This window comes from Pararge aegeria, chromosome 21 (assembly GCF_905163445.1).
Source record: "Pararge aegeria chromosome 21, ilParAegt1.1, whole genome shotgun sequence".
NCBI classification, from domain to species: domain Eukaryota; kingdom Metazoa; phylum Arthropoda; class Insecta; order Lepidoptera; family Nymphalidae; genus Pararge; species Pararge aegeria.
In genome coordinates this window covers 4559127-4579744 of record NC_053200.1, presented here as the reverse complement: position 1 = coordinate 4579744, position 20618 = coordinate 4559127, and the positions used below count along the sequence as shown (strand labels likewise).

At 35.2% G+C, this 20618-nt stretch overlaps 3 protein-coding genes across 3 annotated transcripts in view; 2 read left to right on the top strand and 1 right to left on the bottom strand.

Moving 5' to 3' along the window:
- Positions 1 to 625: 625 nt before the first annotated feature.
- On the top strand, positions 626 to 4444 carry LOC120633372 (ninjurin-2-like). The gene is made up of 6 exons (XM_039903575.1): positions 626 to 661; positions 2338 to 2514; positions 3191 to 3310; positions 3543 to 3712; positions 3920 to 4032; positions 4389 to 4444. Exons 1-6 carry the CDS (start codon positions 626 to 628, stop codon positions 4430 to 4432), a joined length of 660 nt encoding a protein of 219 aa, XP_039759509.1. The 3' UTR covers positions 4433 to 4444.
- Positions 4445 to 5612: 1168 nt separating this feature from the next.
- LOC120633368 (dihydropteridine reductase) lies at positions 5613 to 7263 on the top strand. Its single transcript, XM_039903568.1, has one exon. It carries the CDS (start codon positions 5919 to 5921, stop codon positions 6621 to 6623), a length of 705 nt encoding a protein of 234 aa, XP_039759502.1. The 5' UTR covers positions 5613 to 5918; the 3' UTR covers positions 6624 to 7263.
- An 8654-nt stretch (positions 7264 to 15917) lies between these two features.
- LOC120633360 overlaps positions 15918 to 20618 on the bottom strand; it is a 62687-nt gene continuing 57986 nt past the window's right edge. Inside the window, exon 5 of the mRNA XM_039903561.1 lies at positions 15918 to 17522. Coding sequence (XP_039759495.1) covers positions 17327 to 17522 — 196 coding nt within the window. The 3' untranslated portion in view covers positions 15918 to 17326. The remainder of the gene's footprint in view (positions 17523 to 20618) is intronic.

The following is a 20618-nucleotide window of genomic DNA, read 5'->3' as shown; positions in this document are numbered from 1 at the left end:
ATAGGTCATTTTAAACGATATTTCATTAGAGATTTTGCTCGTTATTTTTATATGGTTTTGGTTCTTCTCTCGGTCATTATTATCATCCTATTACCGACCCAGGTCTCCTCAGGATGAGAAGGGTGTAGTTAGGCAAACCCATTCAGCTGGCCACGTGTCGATTGGTGGACTTAGAACGCCTTTGGGAACATTATGGATAGCTCTCAGGCATGCAGGTTTCCTCACAATGTTTACCATTAAAGTAAGATGTATTTGAGTTGAAACGCACAAAACTTAAGTTAAAGTTAAGTGGTAAGATGCGATCAAACTCGGTCCCCTCGAAATAAAGTTCGACGTTTCATCCACTGCTTTCCAAATCCGACTAGGCTATCCCCGCTTTGTACTCTTAGATGCCCTTAACTTTTATTGTTTTGTTTACCGTTGTCTAGTAACCAAATCGATTTTCGTATTAATATTTCGTGACAAAGAACGGAGACACAACTCATTGTCTCTTGTTTTCTCACACTAAACAATGAATACCTTAATTTTTTTTATATAAAACTGTATAAATCTTTTTTGAATGAGTGCATTTTAATGTTTTTTTGATTCCGCTTATTGTTTGGTTTGTAAATGTTTTAAAATTATAATGGCTTCTATTTTCCCAGCGGGGTTAAGGAACGGGGTGAGTGTCAGCGTTCGAAGCATCGAAGTTTTTATAAAAGCTAATGAAGTTTAATACTATGTTTAGTTTACATTTTTCTTGCCCACATAAAGAGGATCGAGTACCTACATTTGCTGTGCATTTTGTTTTGCGTGACTCGTGAGATAAACATTCCTGAATTAGAATTTAGGATACCCTTTTCTTTAGTAGTAGCTGAGCTGCGTCATCTTGCCTACTTCACCATTAATACCACCCATCATGCAATTATTCATAAATCCTATTTCTAGCGTTCTATAGACGGTGCTAGACAGCTTTTTGAGCGATCATTTGATGCACTTTTGTTAAGAAAGTTGAAATAAAAAAAAATCACTCGTCTCCTCAAGGCTCAAGTAGTGAAACATTCTAATACTAACAAAATTAGTGTCCTGTTGGATTTTTTCTATTTAAAAAGATCTTCATAATAGTAAACTTATCGTTTATTTTTAGTAGCTCCCGTGAATAATATTGAATTCACTATCTATGACACATTCTTTGGTTTAACCAAAATAGCAAATGTTGAGTTTTCCAACGTTTTTACTTCGTGATATCTCTGCCTTGTATACAATTATACAAGTGCAATGAGAATTCTAGTGCATTATTCATTGCTATTAAATAATTCTTAATTTCCGGATTTTATTAGCCTTGGTAAAAGGAAACTAAAGTTAAGTTTTCCGTTACACGAAACATTTTAGTTTGCATTCGAACGTAAACTCACCAACTCGCCAATTTAGGTCAAGTGATATTAAAATCGGCAACATGGCGGAAAAGAATATGGATAAAAGTGGTTCTGATCACTCAGACTATGGGAATAACGAAGTGAATATTGATGAAGTGTTAAATAACCAAGATACCGTTACAGCAATATGTGAAGCAGTAATTATTTTAAGATTTGATAACTATTTAACGTCAGCCAAGTATTTCGTAGCTCACACTTTTTCCGCTGATTTTAATACAATAATTTAAGGAGTACCTATGAGTAAGAGTAATAATAATTATAAGGACAGTAGTAATCGACTCGCGAATCTTGTCACAAGCATAATTCTCTACATACACAACGTATGCTTAAGACTTGGATTTCTGTCATACTAGTAGCCATACATTTTTGAGCCACAAATTGTGAATGAGTCTTTTAAATTTCAAACAGTGCAAGTGTACATGTGGATGCCTCATGGCTCTGAAACGTGGTAACTAATTATGGGTCTCAGAAGACCGAGAGACTCAGCGGGCGATGTACTAGGGCTATGCTTTGGGTATCTATATGGCATCAAATCAGAAATAAGGTGATCCTTAGAAGAACCAGAGTTGCCAAGCTGACGCGGCAATGGACAAGACAGCTAGGAGAATCAATGGATGAAGGCGCTGGTGTGGCTATGCCGTACTGGATAAAGCAGCGTTGGTAGATTGCCCACAAGGTGGATACACGATATGGAATAATTCGCGGAGTCGTTGGACACAAGCGGCACAAAAAAAAAGCGAGAGGAGATTCCTTCAAAAGACCTATGCCCATGAATAGACGTCCTCCGGTTGAGATGACGATGATTAGTAGGCATTAGTAAAATTTTGCAAGCACAGTTTGTGCAGCACCATTGAAAAAAATATTTGCGCCCGATTTGCATCATTGCCATTAAGAAGTTTCATTAAAAGAAGATTATTTTCAGGTTAAAGGCCTCGACGCCAACCGATATGCAACGAAGAAGACAGTGGCGCAGGGTATGCTGGACATAGCACTCCTCACCTCAAATGCATCACAGCTGAAGTACGTGCTACAAGTTGGTCCTAAGCATGAGTTTTACATGCTCCTTCTGGTTCTTATATCGATCTCTATTATTCTGCAGGTATATACCTTACTTTCTTACTTGAAGCATAATTCAATAGCCTAGTAATTAGCTTAGTCTATTACGGATCACGAGGTCCTATGCCTAATATATGGGCTGGTCCAAGGATGGTGGAGTATTAGTTTTCCTATAAACATTAATTCAGTAGCTACTCTAGAGTTAGAAAATTGCTGTTGATTCACCCCCATACCTTGCTCCGGTTATTATTACTAACATGTGATAATATTCGTGAAGGTCAGTAGCCCGTATTGAAACAGCGTGGAAGGTCTAAGCTATAAATCTACTATCCTTTGAAAGAGGCCTGTGTTCAGCAGTAGGATACTAATGCCCATATTCCCTAAACCTAGAAATCGCCTCATGATTTAGGCGATGTGTATAGAAGAAAAACGTTTCACCAACTCTTAGGTGATAACTGTTGGTCTGGTAAAAGGTAGATGTATGCCTAAGAATATCTTTCGATTAGGAATTACTTATTGATGCACTGCCTTGTTCATCGTTAACGGGTATAATTGGCTGAAGACGATAAGCAAATACCTAAAAGAATATACAGTAACTATCACTGCTATGTGAAATTTTGTCTGCAAGATACGGATAAAAAAAAACGGTTGCAAATATGGAATAACTTCCGCGATAATGTAAATTTTGGGACACAGTGGGTAACTCTGAAAGGTTCTAGGTGGCGATGGGGCTGGTGCTTCTAACACTGAACTTGCTTCGAGACTGCAGATTCCATGAGCCACAGCATCGAACCTCCGCGCTTCATATAAACTATGGCACAACCGCCACCGCATTTTTAGTCACAGTGCTAAACATCCTAGTTTCGGCATTTGATTCATCACTAGCTAGATATCTTGAACTCGATTAGAAAATTATGTTTTTTATCGTAATTGTTTGATATGTCTATTTATCGAAACTAAATAATTGAGGATTTATAAATCATACCGCCAAATCTTGTTTCGAAAACATAATTTATCGAGAACATATTGTTACTTATTAGTTTAGTTAAAGATTATTGCGTATTGTTTTAGCTTCTCGTTGGCTTACTGTTCGTAATGATTGGTGGACTGGACCTAAATGATGACGCAGACCAGCCCTCCGCAGTCGTACTCAATGACGTCATAGTTATATTCATATTCGTTATATCCGTCACAAATATTGTCATATCCGCATTTGGTATTGAATATTCAAACAACCCTTTAATATTAGAACGTTTAAATTATATCAATGCACAGTATTTAAGGAAAGGCAATACAACTGGTAGTTAATTTTAATTTCAAGGTAACTAGTTATTTGTGTTTTTTAAATAAAAAACTTATTAGTTATTATTAATTACGGAGAAACGTTGTATAAAATAACCTTGTGTTATTTTTTGTAATAAGCTTTTAAAAACTTTCTTGTTGATACAGGCGAGCGCGGGAATCCTGGCCTTAGTTATTTCGGCTATGGATGGAGAAAATAATAATAGACAGAAGAAAATAGCTGATTGGCTTTACCATATTTCCGTGGGATTGATGACAGGTGTAGTGTTTTGTGACGTTATAAAAATGACGTTCGGCCTCGACCCTGCGCTCTCTGTGCAAGACACTTTTGGCAATGGATCTTTTAACCTTTTCAAATAATTGAGTTAAAAAATACTCGTCAAGCATAATGTACACGAATAAGGTACCGTTTCATAAATATGCCACTAAATAAAACTATATTAGACCAAAAACATAAATTACTAAGGTCTTACCAAATGATTAGGAAAACATTTTTATTGTATATGTACCTACTTACTTATATAATATTTTATGGTTTGGTTGCCGCTACATTTTTTTTAATTTTAAGTTTGCTTCTTTGCGTTTTATTAATTTTTACTTTTTTTTCACTCCTAGGTAGTTTCAGCCATAGCTGCCATCGTTCTCGGTTTCATTTTTGATATTAATCACCAGCGACATCATCGTTCTGCAGAAATATTAAATAATCTATCCCTCATGTTCAAAGTTATAAGTACTACAGTCAATATCGTTATATCAATTTTCTATTCAATAGCTTTTGATACTAATTCTCTTTAACAAATGTTTTTTTTAATATAAGTTTTTTTTATTATTTTATATAAATTATTATAGTTTTTTGCTTACTTTGTAGTTTATAAGATCATAGTTATATTTATAAATAATGAAATAGAATATAAGAAGAGTAACATTAACGAGATAACATAGTAAGTACCTTCTGAACTTTTCTTTTTTGTAAAATATTTTTAGCAAAATTAGTAGGCATGTAAGTATATATATCTAGGATAGCCTGTAATCTTCACAAGATATTACACCGTGGTATGAGAGATTTTTTTTTTCGCTAAGCACATGCAAAGATCTCGTCGCATCTGACAATAATTGCAAACCGGCATGACTTAAATATAATAATAATATTGTAAAATTGTTTTAAATAAAAACTTGAATGAGTCTTAAAATCATAATTATTGTAACCTGATAATAACTATTGGTAAGTTTTTAATATATTGAATTCATATTAAAGGTAAATGATTTTTATTGAGATATTTGCCCTAAATAAAAAACAAATTCCATTCCTTCCTTCCAATGTCCTTTAAAACTTTTTCATACAATTTATATAAACATAGTTTCCATGAAGCTATTGAAATCAAACACTTTTTATAATTAAAATTATTACTTTTTCATGTTTTTTTTAAGTATGTAGTCTTGTTAAGTAAGTATGTCGAAGTATTTTTTTTCAAATTTGCCGCTTTTTCGTAGCAATAAAAAGTTCGGACTTATAATCTGAGTCTTTCAAGGCGCACATTGGCGCCAATAATTCTGTTGCAGGAGCCAATCTCAAAAAACACTGCAAAACAAATTATTTTAATTGATACCTCTAAAATGGTGCTTTTTCTCTTTTCCTTTTCCAGAGGAAACTGCAAAAGGAATAGCTTTATTTTCAGGCCACGCAATTTAGTTTAGTTTAGAGATTAATGTACAACAGAACCGGCACCATTGTTTGCCAAACGTTTGACAGAATATTCGTCAATGGTCCAGTACGTACTTAGTGTTTATATCCTCTTTGTACTTGACGTATCTTATCATGCTATTTTGTCGCTTGTCAAATTGACGGTTGTTTAATGTTGTGTTTTGCATTATTTGCGGTGATAATTTTTAACTATAAAAATTTCCATAATTTATAAGGAAAACCAAAGTTAATTTGAAACACAGAATTCCCACGAGTTACCGGTTTTTTCCATTTTCCATATCTCTAATAACCTTCGCGGTTTAGTTGCTATTTGTGTCACCATTGATAAAAAGTGAGAGTTGTTGCTGTAGGTTCGCACACATCAGTAACTCATTTTACACCCTGTTGCGACCAGCGCAGCCCGTTTAGTTGTCTGTGACCTGCGGATCAATTAAGACGTGAAAATGGCTAGTGGAAGAATCGTCGTGTATGGCGGGCGCGGTGCTTTGGGCGCAGCTTGCGTGAACCATTTTAAGAAAGCTAATTACTGGGTTGCAAGCGTCGATCTCAATCCGAACGACAGTGCAGACGTTAACATTACAGTGCCTAAAGACGCCTCGTGGGTCCAGCAAGAGGAATACGTCGTAAACGAGCTTGGAGCGGCATTGCAAGGCCAGAAAGTGAATGCCGTGATTTGCGTGGCCGGTGGCTGGGCTGGCGGCAACGCGGCGAAGGATCTGAGTAAGCAAGCGGAACTAATGTGGCGTCAATCTGTTTGGAGCTCAACGATTGCTGCGACAGTGGCTGCGAAATACCTCAGCCCTGGAGGTCTGATCGCTCTGACAGGAGCTAAAGCCGCGTTAGAGGGCACACCTGGAATGATTGGATATGGTCTTGCTAAAGGTGCTGTACACCAACTAACACAATCCTTGGGCAGTAAAGACTCAGGTTTGCCAGAAAACTCTCTTGCAGTTGCAATATTACCTGTAACCTTGGATACAGAAATGAACAGGAAGTGGATGCCTAAAGCAGATTTTGGTTCATGGACACCCCTTACCTTTGTTGCCGAGCTGTTTGGGAAATGGCTGAAAGGAGAAGAGAGGCCTCCGAGCGGCAGTCTTGTTGCTCTGGTAACTAAAGACAATATAACTGATTTGATTGTACAATAATTCATAAATGTTCATTGGGGAGTTGGCAACCAGAATTATAAATGGTGTTTAAGACAAGTATATTAGTGTAACAAAAGCTTAGCTAAATGGAACATTTATTATGATGACCACAGCCTGACAATCAAATGTCTTTAATTAATCTTCAGTCATTAGTTCTCGGCCAACAATTTATTGAGACCAACTTAACAGGCATGCACATGCTTGGTGGGTACAGGAGAGTTCATTTGACCACTTTCTGTGATCATCAGATGATCATAGACTGTCCATCATGAGGAAATTCACCTTATATTATGACAATGACATTTAAAATGTACTCAAATTGTTTGAAACATTAATGGCTTCGATTCTGTTAGTCAGTTGAAAGTCACTTTCTATAAATTTTATATGCTCAAATCTTTCCAGTTCCTTATGATAACCTAAATAACAGAACCCAAGTAAGGAACAAGTATAATAGTCATCCGCATGGATAACTGTAGAAAAGGTGGTTTATTATATTTATTTGATAACTCTAAGGTTGATGCAATAATGACACTATGTTAAATCAGCCATAACTTGTACTAATTATACATTACATGGTTGATAAAATAAAGAGATAACAGTTTTTTATATTTGTAATATTGGCTGCCAATCAAGGAACATTGTTTAAGGTTATGAATGTTATAATGTAACTTATCTCAAACTTTTATTGTTTAGTAGATATTCTACTGAACAATAAAAATATTGTTTTATTAAGTTTAGTTTATAAGTGATAGGAGCTTTTGATGTATTTTTTTTGTTGTATTTGTATATTAATTTAAAAATTTAATTGCATCAAAATACAAGGGAACAATATCAAAATATTATGATTCTAATATCAAAAATTGTTTAAATGATTTATTAAAAAATAAATGAATGTTGTGATAATATATACTCAAATATTAAATGCTTCAAGCATTAAGATGACTTTTATTTTAAACATTCACCCTATGTTCCGATGCTTTGCATCAACCGCCTGTTGCTTGATTTGTATGGGTAGTAGCGTTATGTTAATTAGCCTAATCTTGTTAAAAGTTGGACCAAAAAAAAGTTAAATTTCGTCGTTTTTCAAGTTATATCAAATCGGAATCTAAGTTAACCAGATAGTAAAATACTTGTTTTAGAATCCATAAAAATCCCACCGCGATAGTAAATCAAATTGGTTGAGCCGTTCTTATGTGTACTTAGAGAAAATATCAATAAAGTTTATTTATATTCAGAACGTTGATAGCCTAGTGGGAAAGGCTTCGGATTCCCTGTCGGGGGGATCGAGTATGATCTCCAGCACTCTGACTTCCTGTAGTTATTTGCTTTTTTGAATTTAAGCAATTCAAAAGTATTTGCTTGAACGGCGAAGGAAAACATCGTGAGGACACCTGCATGCCTGAGAGTTATCAATAATGATCTCAGGCGCGTGTGAAGTCTACCAATCGTTTGCGTATTGATTGATTGCGTGCGAACATTTTCACCCGGACAGTCTTTATAGTGCACTATTTAATACTATAAACAACGAATTTAATAGAGTATTCAACTTTAAGCACATCAATGTCAGTAATAAATTAAAATTTAGTGACTGGGCTACTGTAGGTATATATAAAAGTAGGGAGAAGTTGTATGAGCTGTATGATGAAAAACAATTTAATCATACTCTAACTTTCGTAGAACACGTAAAAAAATACTCTAAAATATTTAAGAATGATTGCACTAATGCGAAATCGCTACACATTAAATATAGTATTATGAAATCTGATAACAAAATACAAACAACCTGGAAAATAGTTAATTACGAGTCAGGAAAAACTAAATCTCGTGATGTGGATTTTGAACTTATTGTTAATAACAATAAAGTGACGTCTGACAGGGAGGTTGCTAATACTTTCGAAAACTTCTTTCAGAATGTTCCCATTTTGTTAACAGATTCTCTAAGCTCTTCACCAATAGCAGCTCAGCGTATATTTAGAGATAATGTTAAAGAGTGCAATGTTTTATTTAATTTTAAACATATATCTGCAATAGATATTGTAAAGAATTTCAGGTTATTAAAGTTGAAAAAAACCGGTGATCTGTGGGGTATGTCGGTAATGGTCATTTCTAACATTATTGACGTTATTGCCCCTTATATAGCCGTTATTTTTAATGAATGTGTTGATATGGGTATTTTTCCGAACCTAATGAAATGTAGTAAATTAATACCCCTTTTTAAATCCGGTCATAAAAATGACCTTAACAATTACAGGCCTATTTCAATCTTGCCAACTCTTAGTAAGGTCTTTGAAAAAATTATACTTCATCAACTTTTAAATCATTTTAATGTAAATAACTTACTTCATCCGGAGCAGTACGGCTTCACTAAAGGTCGTAGTACAACGGATGCAGGCGCAAGACTTATAAAGCATATTTACGATGCCTGGGAACGTTCGCAGAATGCCATTGGTGTTTTCTGTGATCTGTCCAAAGCATTCGATTGCGTTGAACACAAAACGTTGTTATTAAAACTAAGCCACTATGGCATCAAAAACGTTGCACTCAATTTAATTGTCTCTTATCTAAGTGATAGAATTCAAAGGGTATGCGTAAAAGACATAAAGTCTAAGGGATCATCTGCCTTAATGGGTGTCCCACAAGGCTCAATTTTGGGTCCCTTATTGTTTGTGGTGTATATAAATGATCTGCCACACCATGTCAGGGGCACTTGTGAGATTGTACTGTTCGCAGATGATACATCTCTCATTTTTAAGACTGATAGAAACAAAGATAATTTTGACGACGTAAACCGTGCTTTGTCACATGTGTCAGACTGGTTTACTGTTAATAACTTACTTTTAAATGCAAAAAAAACCAAGTGTTTGGAATTTGTTTTGCCTAACGTAAAAAAAATTGATAAAAACATCATAATAAATGGAGAAACACTTAAAATAGAAAACTCCACTGTTTTTCTAGGAGTGATCTTAGATTGTAAGCTACAGTGGGGTACCCATATAGAAAGCCTAGCGAGTAAACTCAGCTCAGCTGCATATGCAATCAGGAAAATTAGACAGCTTACCGATGTTGAAACAGCTAGGCTTGTTTATTTCGCATACTTTCACAGTATTATGTCCTATGGGGTCTTGCTGTGGGGAAAAGCTGCAGATATTGAAAGTATATTTATACTACAGAAAAGAGCCGTACGATCAATATATAAACTTGGATCACGCGAATCGCTTCGTGAAAAATTTAAACAAATAGGTATTCTTACAGTACCTTCGCAATACATTTATAATAATATAGTCTTTGTGAGGCAAAATATTACTCTATAAATCAAAAGCTGAAATTAACAATCGACTTACCAGAAACGGTCATAAATTAGTGATATCTGCATATCGTCTGCGAAAGGTGCAGAACTCCTTTGTGGGATTGAGTATACGCTTTTACAACATGATTCCTAAGGAAATTCTTGACCTACCAATGGATACATTTAAAAAATGTGTAAAAACGCATCTAGTACAGCGAGGTTACTATACATTTGATGAATTCCTCAATGACAAGGTAGAATGGAAGCAGCCAGCCTCGCTCTCATCTCCCGCAAGATACCAAAATGATTGTAAATGTTGATGTTGGAAAAGAGCAACTACTGAGTTTCTTGCCGGCTCTTCTCGGTAGAATCTGCTTTCCGAACCGGTGGTAGAGTCACACAAACATACATACTTGACGTTTCAAAAGTGCTTATAAAGTAGGCCTACTTGAAATAAATGAATTTGAATTTGAATTTGAATCTGCACTTTACTTGGTTGATGTCTGATGACGATGGTAAATGAAAATATACCTACATAACATTAAACTTATCGAGTTATTATATTATATATATATTATATTGTATTGAATGGAATGCAGCATTGAGTGCAGGGAATAATAAAAAACAAATTTAATTAGATAAGCCGCCTCACTCACTCACAGCTCACCTCCCAATTACATAACAGTACCATTAAGTCAAGTAAAGGAAACCCGTCTGAAAATAATCGTTAGGTACTAAGTAACTAAGTAATAAAGTTGCAGCAGGTGCCGTAATGTAGATCCCGAAGCCTCCCAATAAGATCCCAGAGCCTCCATATATGTTCTGAGGCTGGCTACCGACGGGTTTTCAGTGGGTAGAAATCCCAAATAACCCAAATTCTCCCGCAGATAATCGGGTATCTTTTAAGATTTCCCCCGTCAAGTAAAATAAAGTACTTTTAATATTAAGTACCAAGATAAATATTCAGTCACTCTCCAGCTAGTAAGTATTCTTGCCTACACACAAAGTTTAGCACCTACGCCTCTCACCTACCTAGGTCGCTTGACACAGGGCGCAAATTAAAGGACATGTTACTTGCATGTCCTGCGAAGTGTTGCCCTGTTAATAGGCGATGGTTTTCCATTAACTATTAGGTGGTCCATCTACTTGTACAGTCAATTATTTCTATAAAGAAAAAAACTCAACTTTACCCTCCTTGATGTAACTCGCTACGCAGTAAGGGTTCTTTCCTCTTCCGGCATTTACAACAAAATTATTTTCTAGACTGCGTCGCCGTACCTCTGTATGACAATTATTCCTCTGGTGGCACATCTAATTGTTCGGTCAATTATAACTTTAAAGAAAAAAACTCAACTTTACTGCTTAACTTGGAGGGGCTGCCTTTATGTAACTCGCTACGCAGTAAGGTCTTTCTTCTTGCAACATTTACAACAAAATTATTTTCTAGACTGCGTCGCCGTACCTCTGTTACAATTTGATCTGAGCAATACGTATATGACAGAGGCCAGCCCAACATTGAATTGGTTGCTAATGATTGTTATGATGACCTACACCTAACGTAGGTAATATACATGTCCGTAACGATTTATTTAAAGGTAGGTATGAGTTACTGTGAGGTTACTAATTCGAGAGGTTTGCGTGCTCTTCACCCTCTCGCATATTTCAAATAACTTGCATTGGCAAGGGTACCGTCACACACACTAGAGAGGACCGTCGTCTTTTTCTTTTTCTTTTAGTAGACACCTGACGGTTTATAATAATAATAATAATTTATCTTTATTGTGGTAAAAACCCAAGATGTGATACAAAAGTGAATAATTAAACATTAAATATTAATAATTAAAAATTAAGAATAAATAAATAAATATTCAGTCGTATAGTATAGAGCCGAGACTGCTTTTTCCCGAGCTGCAGACTTAAGTGTGAAGATAAATTGGAAGCCTTTATTTCGGCTTCCGGAGACCGCTGCTATGTTATGTTTGGCCTTCTACGCTTTCGAAAGTCGTAGGTGACAAAATAGTAATTTACAATGTTGATATTTGCCACCAATCTTAAAATACAACCCTTTAAAAATCCCCTTTCTAGCACTCTCGTACTGTGACTTCACTTTAAAGTCTGGGGAGTCAGTTTTTAACGACTTTACCTACAATAACAAGTAGCGTTTTAGACAAAGGCAATAAAAATTACCTCGATCGTTGAATTGAATAAATTCGAGTAACATTATTCGTTAAGTTACATAACTGTCAAGTAGGTAGATAAGCGTTCACTTTTCGCATGACTTTCGCCTTAAAAATGAAAGTGTAATAACTAGATCGTAGGGCCTGTGCACACCACGTTTTTAAACGCGCCGTCGGCGCCAGTTTGTAGCAATTCGTTTTTGAGCAGGACCTCGTCAACAGTATCTATCAAGCTGGCGTCGGTCGGCCGGATACGATTCATTTGTTGAATCTGCTTTAATGCGACGCACTTTGCTTTTTAGTAATGTGAACAGTTTAATTTACTTATCAAGTTTCATTATAAAGGATGTAATAGAATTATTTTCTTCAAATATTATGAAAATAAATAAAAGGAAAATAAATATATTACGACACTACACACATCGCCATCTAGCCCCAAAGTAAGCGTAGTTTGTGTTATGGGTACTAGGGTGACTGACAAATATTTTTCTGAATAATATATGTACATAAATATATATAATACACAAATAAATACCCAGGAACTGAAAAACATTCATATTCATCACACAAACATTTTCCAGTTGTGGGAATCGAACCCACAGGACTCGGAAAGCAGGGTAGCTGCCCACTGCGCCAATCGGCCGTCAAATATAAGCTTAAATAGATACATTTCGTGCTAACGACAATTATTGCCACCTTTGATTATCTGCACCATTAATAAGGCAAGGTCATAAATTAGTGACATCTGCATATCGTCTGCGAAAGGTGCAGAAGTCATTTGTGGGACTGAGTATACGCTTTTATAATATGATTCCTAAGGTAATTTTGGACTTACCAATGCATAAGTTTAAAGAATGCGTTAAAACACATTTATTACAGCGAGGTTATTATACAATTGATAAATTTCTTAATGACAAGGTTGCTTGGAAGCATCCGGCTCCGCTTTCATCTTTCACAAGATAGAAAAATGAATTTTGAAATGTAAAATGTAAATTGTTAATGTTGGAAAAGAGCTGCTGAGTTTCTTGCCGGCTTCTTCTCGGTAGAATCTGCCTTCCGAACCGGTGGTAGAGTCACTACACACAGAGACTTGACGTTTCAAAAGTGCTTAAATTAGGCCTACTTGAAATAAATGAATTTTGAATTTTGAATTTTTTGAATGTGAACAGTTTCATTTACTTATCAAGTTTCATTATAAAGGATGTCATAGAATTATTTTCTTCAAATAATATAAAATAAATAAAAGGAAAATAAACTATATTACGACACTACATACATCGCCATCTAGCCCCAAAGTAAGCGTAGTTTGTGTTATAGGTACTAGGGTGACTGATGGATATTTTTATTAATAATGTATGTACATAAATATTTATAATACACAAATAAATACTCATGAACTGAAAAAGATTCATATTCATCACACAAACATTGTCCATTTTTTTTTTTATAGTAGCTGCAAGCTAAACGTATTATACAAAATTTGATCAAGATCAATTCAGTGGTTCAGCGGAACATAAACAAATAAACAACATTATCCTTATCATGAGATTTCCACATAGAAAAATTTACCCAATGTCAATATTAAGTCGCAAATGCTGTTTTACATATTTTTATTTTACTAAAGTTCTGCGAATTGGCAAAAGCACTCTCTGAACTCGTTTACTAAAAAACGAATACGACTGTGAGCGCACTAGTCTCGTACTTAGATGCACCTTGGTATGAGACTAGTGCGCTTACATTTTCACATATTAATAATATTACTAGGGATTGTGTAAAAGGGTAGTACGTTAATAAATAAAATAGTAAAGTTAAAAAACAAAATATTTAAAAGATATTTATTTAGTCACTACATTCACTGCATCGATTAACTTAAAAATCTTACAATTCTAATTGAGTGGATCGTTTTAAAACGTATAAACGTAATATATACGTATTAAACTTTTACAAATAATAATTTAATATTTATATTAAAAACCGTTATCTACTTAATTACGTACATTAATATTTTTTGTAAAAAAATACAAAACTGTACATATTATATTACGTAAGTAAGGTAGTTTAATATTTATTTATTTCCTAAAATAACAATTTAAATAGAACCTATTGCAAATTAAATGCTGATTTAAACTGTAAAATTTGAATTTAATGGCAAAATATCAAGCTACATAATTGTCACGCAAAAAATTAAAATAAATGTTTGCTGAAAGTGGATCCTTGAGGCTCAGGATTGTTTCAAGGCATATTATGGTCGGCTTTACGTGGCGTGCAATACTTACATACATTAGTGCAATGCCTAGCCTTATGAATTAAATTATGTAGTTTTTTTATGGATAGGCCACCACTTTTAATCCACCGATGTGTCCTGCACAATGCTTTATCGGACTTTACCATATCGGGTTTATCTCCGGCCTGGGCAGAAATCAGGTTCCATTTGTAGCGTAGATTTGTATCCTACCGACTGCGCCATGTAAAGAGTCAATGAAGCTAATCTACCTTCACCGGTTGAATCTGCGTGTCACATTACTACTACGTCCTGACTCAAAAATCAGAGAGTTTTAAGTTTGAGTCCTATTAAGTAGTATTAATGATCGGCTTAGTTTAATAATCTCATACATATTGTTTAAAATGTAGTTATAGTTAAGTAAAAGTAACTAGGTATAATATAAAATTAAGTTGTTTATGACAGCCTATGCATATGGGGTATTTTCTATAAAAAGAACGCTACACCATAGGACACGACTACTAAATTAGACGCTACAATACAATTTAAATTGTAGTAGAGCTTTTTGCGACTGAGCTCATTCGGGGAATTATTAAAGTCATACTTATTTCATTATTGCATTGTTTTGTTACACTGGCAATCGAGCCGGTTGCCAGTGTAATTACAATTTACAGCTACATAAGACTTAGCACCTAGCCTCAGGTTGATGGACACAGCCCTGCCCTCGCATGCCCTGCGAAGTGTTGCTCTGTTTATAGACGATATTATTCCACTTAGGTAGGCCATCTGCTATATATATAAATCTATAGATAAATCGATATGGAACGCGCTTTGTTCACGCTTAATCACACGATACAGACTTCGCACGCACTTCTCACCCGCGTTTTGTCTGCGTGCAGAAAAAATCATGTGCACGGACCCTAAACTTAGACAAATTATTAAATTCTATTATTTTTCAGTCACAATTCTAATGAAAAGTAAATAAAACCGACTTTGCAATGAGTCGTTTTTTTCTTTTCTATTTCCGTGACTGCAACCGTACCTCTAAATAATCATATCGTAGTCTGTAACCCGACTGTAGTAGCATGTTACTTATTTTTTTTTAAATCAGATTTAACTCTGATTAAAAAAAAAATAAGTATGCACTGGCAAATTTATGACACAACTTAATTATGTCAAATGATAAGATTACAATAGTTCGGACCAACGATTTATATCGTAGATATCTATCCTAATTCCCAACCAACTTATATTTAATGTAAATTGGTATAAGATTCCTTTATAGGTATATATATACTTAAAAAATAAATAATACTTTAATTAAAATTTGACGGCCGACTGGCGCAGTGGGCAGCGACCCTGCTTTCTGAGTCCAAGGCCGTGGGTTCGATTCCCACAACTGGAAATTGTTTGTGTGATGAGCATAAGTGTTTTTCAGTGTCTGGGTGTTTATATGTATTTTCTAAGTATTTATGTATATATAATTCATAAAAATATTCATCAGTCATCTTAGTACCCATAACACAAGCTACGCTTACTTTGGGGCTAGGTGGCGATGTGTGTATTGTCGTAGTATATTTATTATTTATTATTATTATTATTTATTAATTCACCAGAAACTTCTCTTAATTCTGACTCAATTAAGCCAAACTTTGCGTTATCCTTTTTACGTTTAATCGTCAAAAAATAGCAATTATTTTAATTAATAAAATTGCTGCTTTTATTTGTGTACTACTGATATAGCATCACATTTCATTTATAACGTTTGACATATGATGACCTGACAGTTTAAAGTAATAATTGACGAAGCATGCGAATGACGTAAATGAAGATGGTTACTGAAAAACCATCGTCTGTAAACAAATCGTCTCGCTGGAAATGCTACAAACAAGTCCTACAAAGTACCGCCTTGTTTGCATAAACTCTACATATGCTTGTAATAGCACCGCCACCCACGCCCTTCAGACTGAATCACAGCCATTCTGCTTGGCGGAAAAATACGCATTGTGGTAGTGGTAGTACCATGAGGGTAGGTACTCCCCCGCATGAGCTCTGCCTTAAATAGCTGCACTACTTCTATAGGAATTTAATGGTTATATTTAGCATGCGCAAACAACTCCAAAACTAAGACTGGCCAAGTTAAATCACGCCTGAAGTGATAAATTTTTATAACAAATTCGAAAGTTCTTGTTGGTGGTTTTATCTTTTATGTAACATTTGACAGCTCACAATAATTGAGGAGTCGTTTTCGAGTTAGTGCTTTCAACAGTGCTTATATTAGGCCTACTTGAAATAAATGAATTTTGATTTTTTTTGAAAGTATCAATCTCTGTATCGCCAAAGTAAAATAACCTTAAGTAACTCGTTTTAGAGTCGCAACTCCTGTATGTGTTTGTTTTACAAACGTTCTATAGAAAGGCAAATTTGAGTTTTAACCTAACGAACATAAGATCCATTTTACTCCAATGTTCAAGTATATCCATTCTCGAAAACAACTCCTCGATTGCAAGCGAGCAAATCTTGTACTAAGGCTACAGAGCAGCGGAACGACGTGATTTTTTGCATAGGCAGAGATAAGGTAACATCACCTTCGTTTTAGTTTGGGGGAAAAACAATTTTAATCGGACTATATCGCAGGCACAGCGCCTTATGGAGTATTTTCCATCATTGAAAAACTTAAGTGACATACTCTTATTTGTGCTGTGTGGTGACGGTAGTTCAGAACACTATTGTCACCACCTCTCCTCTTTCTGCGTGTGTACTACTACCATCTACTACAGTCACAAACCCCTCCTGTCCAGCGTGGTGATTTATGGTGGACTGTCACATATATAATGAATTACGAAGCATTTTCCATCAACATTAAGTTGAACATAGTATTTGACAGTTGACAAATAACTCACAGTAATGGAGTATCTTTTGAATTAAATCTATGGTCCGTACCAAGCCATACCTATATATAACATAGGCTTCAAAACTTCACTTTACAGTTCACACTTGACTTATATCCTACATCTTATCATCCTACCACAGCCCTTACAGTGTTCCTCAGGATATCAGTGACAAGTTCAGTAGTTCTTATAATCTTGATGCCGATTTGGTCTATGAGAGTTATGGCGGTTGAGAACACTAATGGCATTTCGTTGTTCGGTCGCAGCGTGTAACGTGTCGGCATCGAGTCGGCTCCCACGTTTGCCCACGACACGGGAGTTGGCCTGAAATATAAATGAAAGTATATAAATATAGTATAAGTAATACTTTTCTTTTCTTTTCTTTTTTTCAAATTAAACTTTATTCTCTTAAAACTAATAACAGGTGGTTGATAATGAAACACCTGTTATTACAGCCTTTTTGTGCGTTCTAGAGTTAGAAACGCACATAGCTCAGAAAAGTTAGAAGTGCGTGCCGGTATGGAACTGGGTCCATCTGAAAGGTAGGCCGAAGCTCTAACCACTACGCTATCACAGCTTAATTCATTTTTTAAATAATATGCAGCACCATGACGTTGCTGAATATTCGGTGGGTATAATAAAAGTTAGGTAGACATGAGTATATCTATGAATTCAAAATAACTGCCTGAAATGTGTCTGTCTGGGCAATTTTTTGACACAGCTTTAGAGTGACAGTTAAAAAGACATTAAATATCTAAGCTACTTATTCCTAAGAACATAGGGTTGCATTTTTTTACAACATCCAATTAGAAGTTAAGTCTTATTTAATTCAGGGAAATTATGAATAAGATCTCTGGAATTCATACAATCTGTGATATCGATAAGGCAAACTCGATTCGATTCCTTTTCAAGCAATAATTTATTAATCATATTCGATAGTGGATCCTACAGACAAAATGGATCCTTCAAAAAGAACTCACTTCGAAATAAAACACCTAGGTAGTAGGCATTAAAGAAACTTGATCGTACAGTAAGATGGTTATAGGTAATTTAGATATCGCAAATGTCAGCAGTTTTAAACAAAAACTTAATTTTGAAATTTCGGGACCTGTTTTGTATTCAAAAATAATGTTATATGTGCTTGCGGTTTATATATGCTTTCAAATTATTGCGATTAGTTATGCATGGTGAATGGCTTATATTATTATTATTCAAGGTCACTTACTGGATCTAAAGTCATTGGCAACACCCATTCATGTTACCTACCACAAGTATACGCAGGTTGTTATTTTACCGTATTACTAAGTAGTAAGTACTAATACTAAGTAGCCATTGCAATGGCGCTCCCGAATGCAGAAGAGAACTTGATGGTTCTCAGATCTGGTACCTAGGCCGCATATTGCGGTACTATAGGTACTGTAGTAACAAACAATAATAACATAGGTAATCTATTATTATTTGTTTATATATTATACGCATTATTTAACGACTTCCATGGCGCAGCGGTGAGCGCTATGGTTTTAAGTTGGTGGTCCCGGGTTCGATTCCCGGCAGGGGCAGATTTTAAAATTTCTGAACTTTCTCTGGTCTGATCTTCGGCCGTGGCTCGTTATCACCCAACTGACAAAGACGGGCCGCTATGCGATCGAGTGTTCCAGTAAGATATCGCATAGAAACAGTATAGGGGTATAAACCGAAACAGGTTAATTAATATATAATAATTAATATATATTTGTACAACCCTCTCGAGCGCAAAATCTTCCATAATGAAGATTAGCGGAATGTAGTTGAGATTTAAACAACAATGTATTTTTTATTTATAATAAACAGATTGAAATTTAAATTTTTTTAAGGTTAGCCTGCTACCACCGTAGACAGCAGCTTCACTTACCACCAAGTGAGATTGCAGTCAAGGGCTAACTTGTAGTTGAAAAAAAAAACTACAAATTGAAGAAACAAAAGAAGAATAAAAAAGACAAAATCTGTATACAATAGGCGGTCTTATTGCTACTAGCGATCTCTGCCAGGCAACCTTAGCATCAGGAAAAGCTGACGAAATAAGACTGCAGGCGTAATTTTTATTAGAAAGTAAGTAGCCTTTGAAATATCGCTCCAGAATGCAGAAGATAGCTTCATGGTTCTATAGCGTAATATCTCGTACCTAGGATATATATTGCGACACTATAGGTACAAACCGACTGCTAAAAACCATAATGGATGGAATGGAACCAGATTGCAGGAAATAAGAAAGCGAAAGAAGTCAAGAACAAGTCGTTTCTTGGTACAATTATACATGAAAGCGCAACTGGTTGCGAAGCTTTAGGTGGCAAGAGAACCCACCGGTCCACCGTAACATGCCCGATGTTACGGTGGACCGGTGGACACGGGAAATCATTATGTTTGTATTCAGACCACCACTAGGTGGACAGCTGACTTCAAGAGTGGCAGGGGATCGCTGGACGCAATAGGTACAAGAACTTGGAGTGTGGAAATAAAAGTAATTTTATCATTTTTATTAGTGTTTTTACCTACACCTTGAGGCAATATAAATTTTTATGAATTAAAAATGCATATTCGGTCCGGAGGCAAGAGCTCTTTTCAAAGAATTGTCGAAAAGTGTTATCGAGTCTACCGGTGATCCCAGAGCGGGCAGTTACCTTGGCCAACTTTAGTTTGGCCATCCAAAGGGGCAATGCTGCCAGCATCTTAGGAACTGTGCCTCGCTGCGGTGGTTTCGAAGACATTTTAGATTTTATTTAGTTTTAAATAGTTTTTTTAAAGAATAAATGAATATTAAATGCATATAAAAATAAAAATTATGAAATTAAATCTCTTGTTTCAAACGAGTCTCATTGTAATATGGACCTTTGAAACAGTAGATCGACAGAGCAATGTTCCCTCCTAGATCGCGCTACAGTCACTATAATACTGATATAAAAGGCATATACTAATTAATTTAACCGGTTTGGTATTTCCTGTCTAGTATGTATTAAAATATCTATGTAATTTTATGTGTATGTTTAAATAGTAATATGTATTTAAGTTTATATATTGATTTATATATAAATACATATGTTTTAACTATATATACATGTAGTATTAGTATGTAATGTATATAATTAGCACAATTTGGGTTTTGCCCTATCCCGTTTTATGTAATTTGTTTCTTCAACCAAAGGTTGTCTGTAGGAGATCGCTTCAAGCGATAAGGCTGCCTTTGTGCATATGTGTATTATAGTTTTTTTTGTTAACCTGGCTTTCTATTTGTATGTGCAATAAAGACTTCTTCTTTTTCTTCTTCTGGTTTAAACACTCTGTTCGCGATTGCTAGAGAGTCGCAGGTTCAAATCCTGTCGGTTCCGAAAATTTTCATATGCATTATAAATTTATAATAAATACTTAGAAGTACTCACGAGAATG

Bases quoted from the DNA above. Each gene is read 5' to 3' on its own strand.
- LOC120633368 (XM_039903568.1), top strand. From the start codon at position 5,919: ATGGCTAGTGGAAGAATCGTCGTGTATGGCGGGCGCGGTGCTTTGGGC.
- LOC120633372 (XM_039903575.1), top strand. From the start codon at position 626: ATGGCTTCTATTTTCCCAGCGGGGTTAAGGAACGGG. The intron at 3,311-3,542 runs GTCACAGTGCTA...GTATTGTTTTAG, and splicing joins CAACCGCCACCGCATTTTTA to CTTCTCGTTGGCTTACTGTT. The intron at 4,033-4,388 runs GTGTAGTGTTTT...TTTCACTCCTAG, and splicing joins TTCCGTGGGATTGATGACAG to GTAGTTTCAGCCATAGCTGC.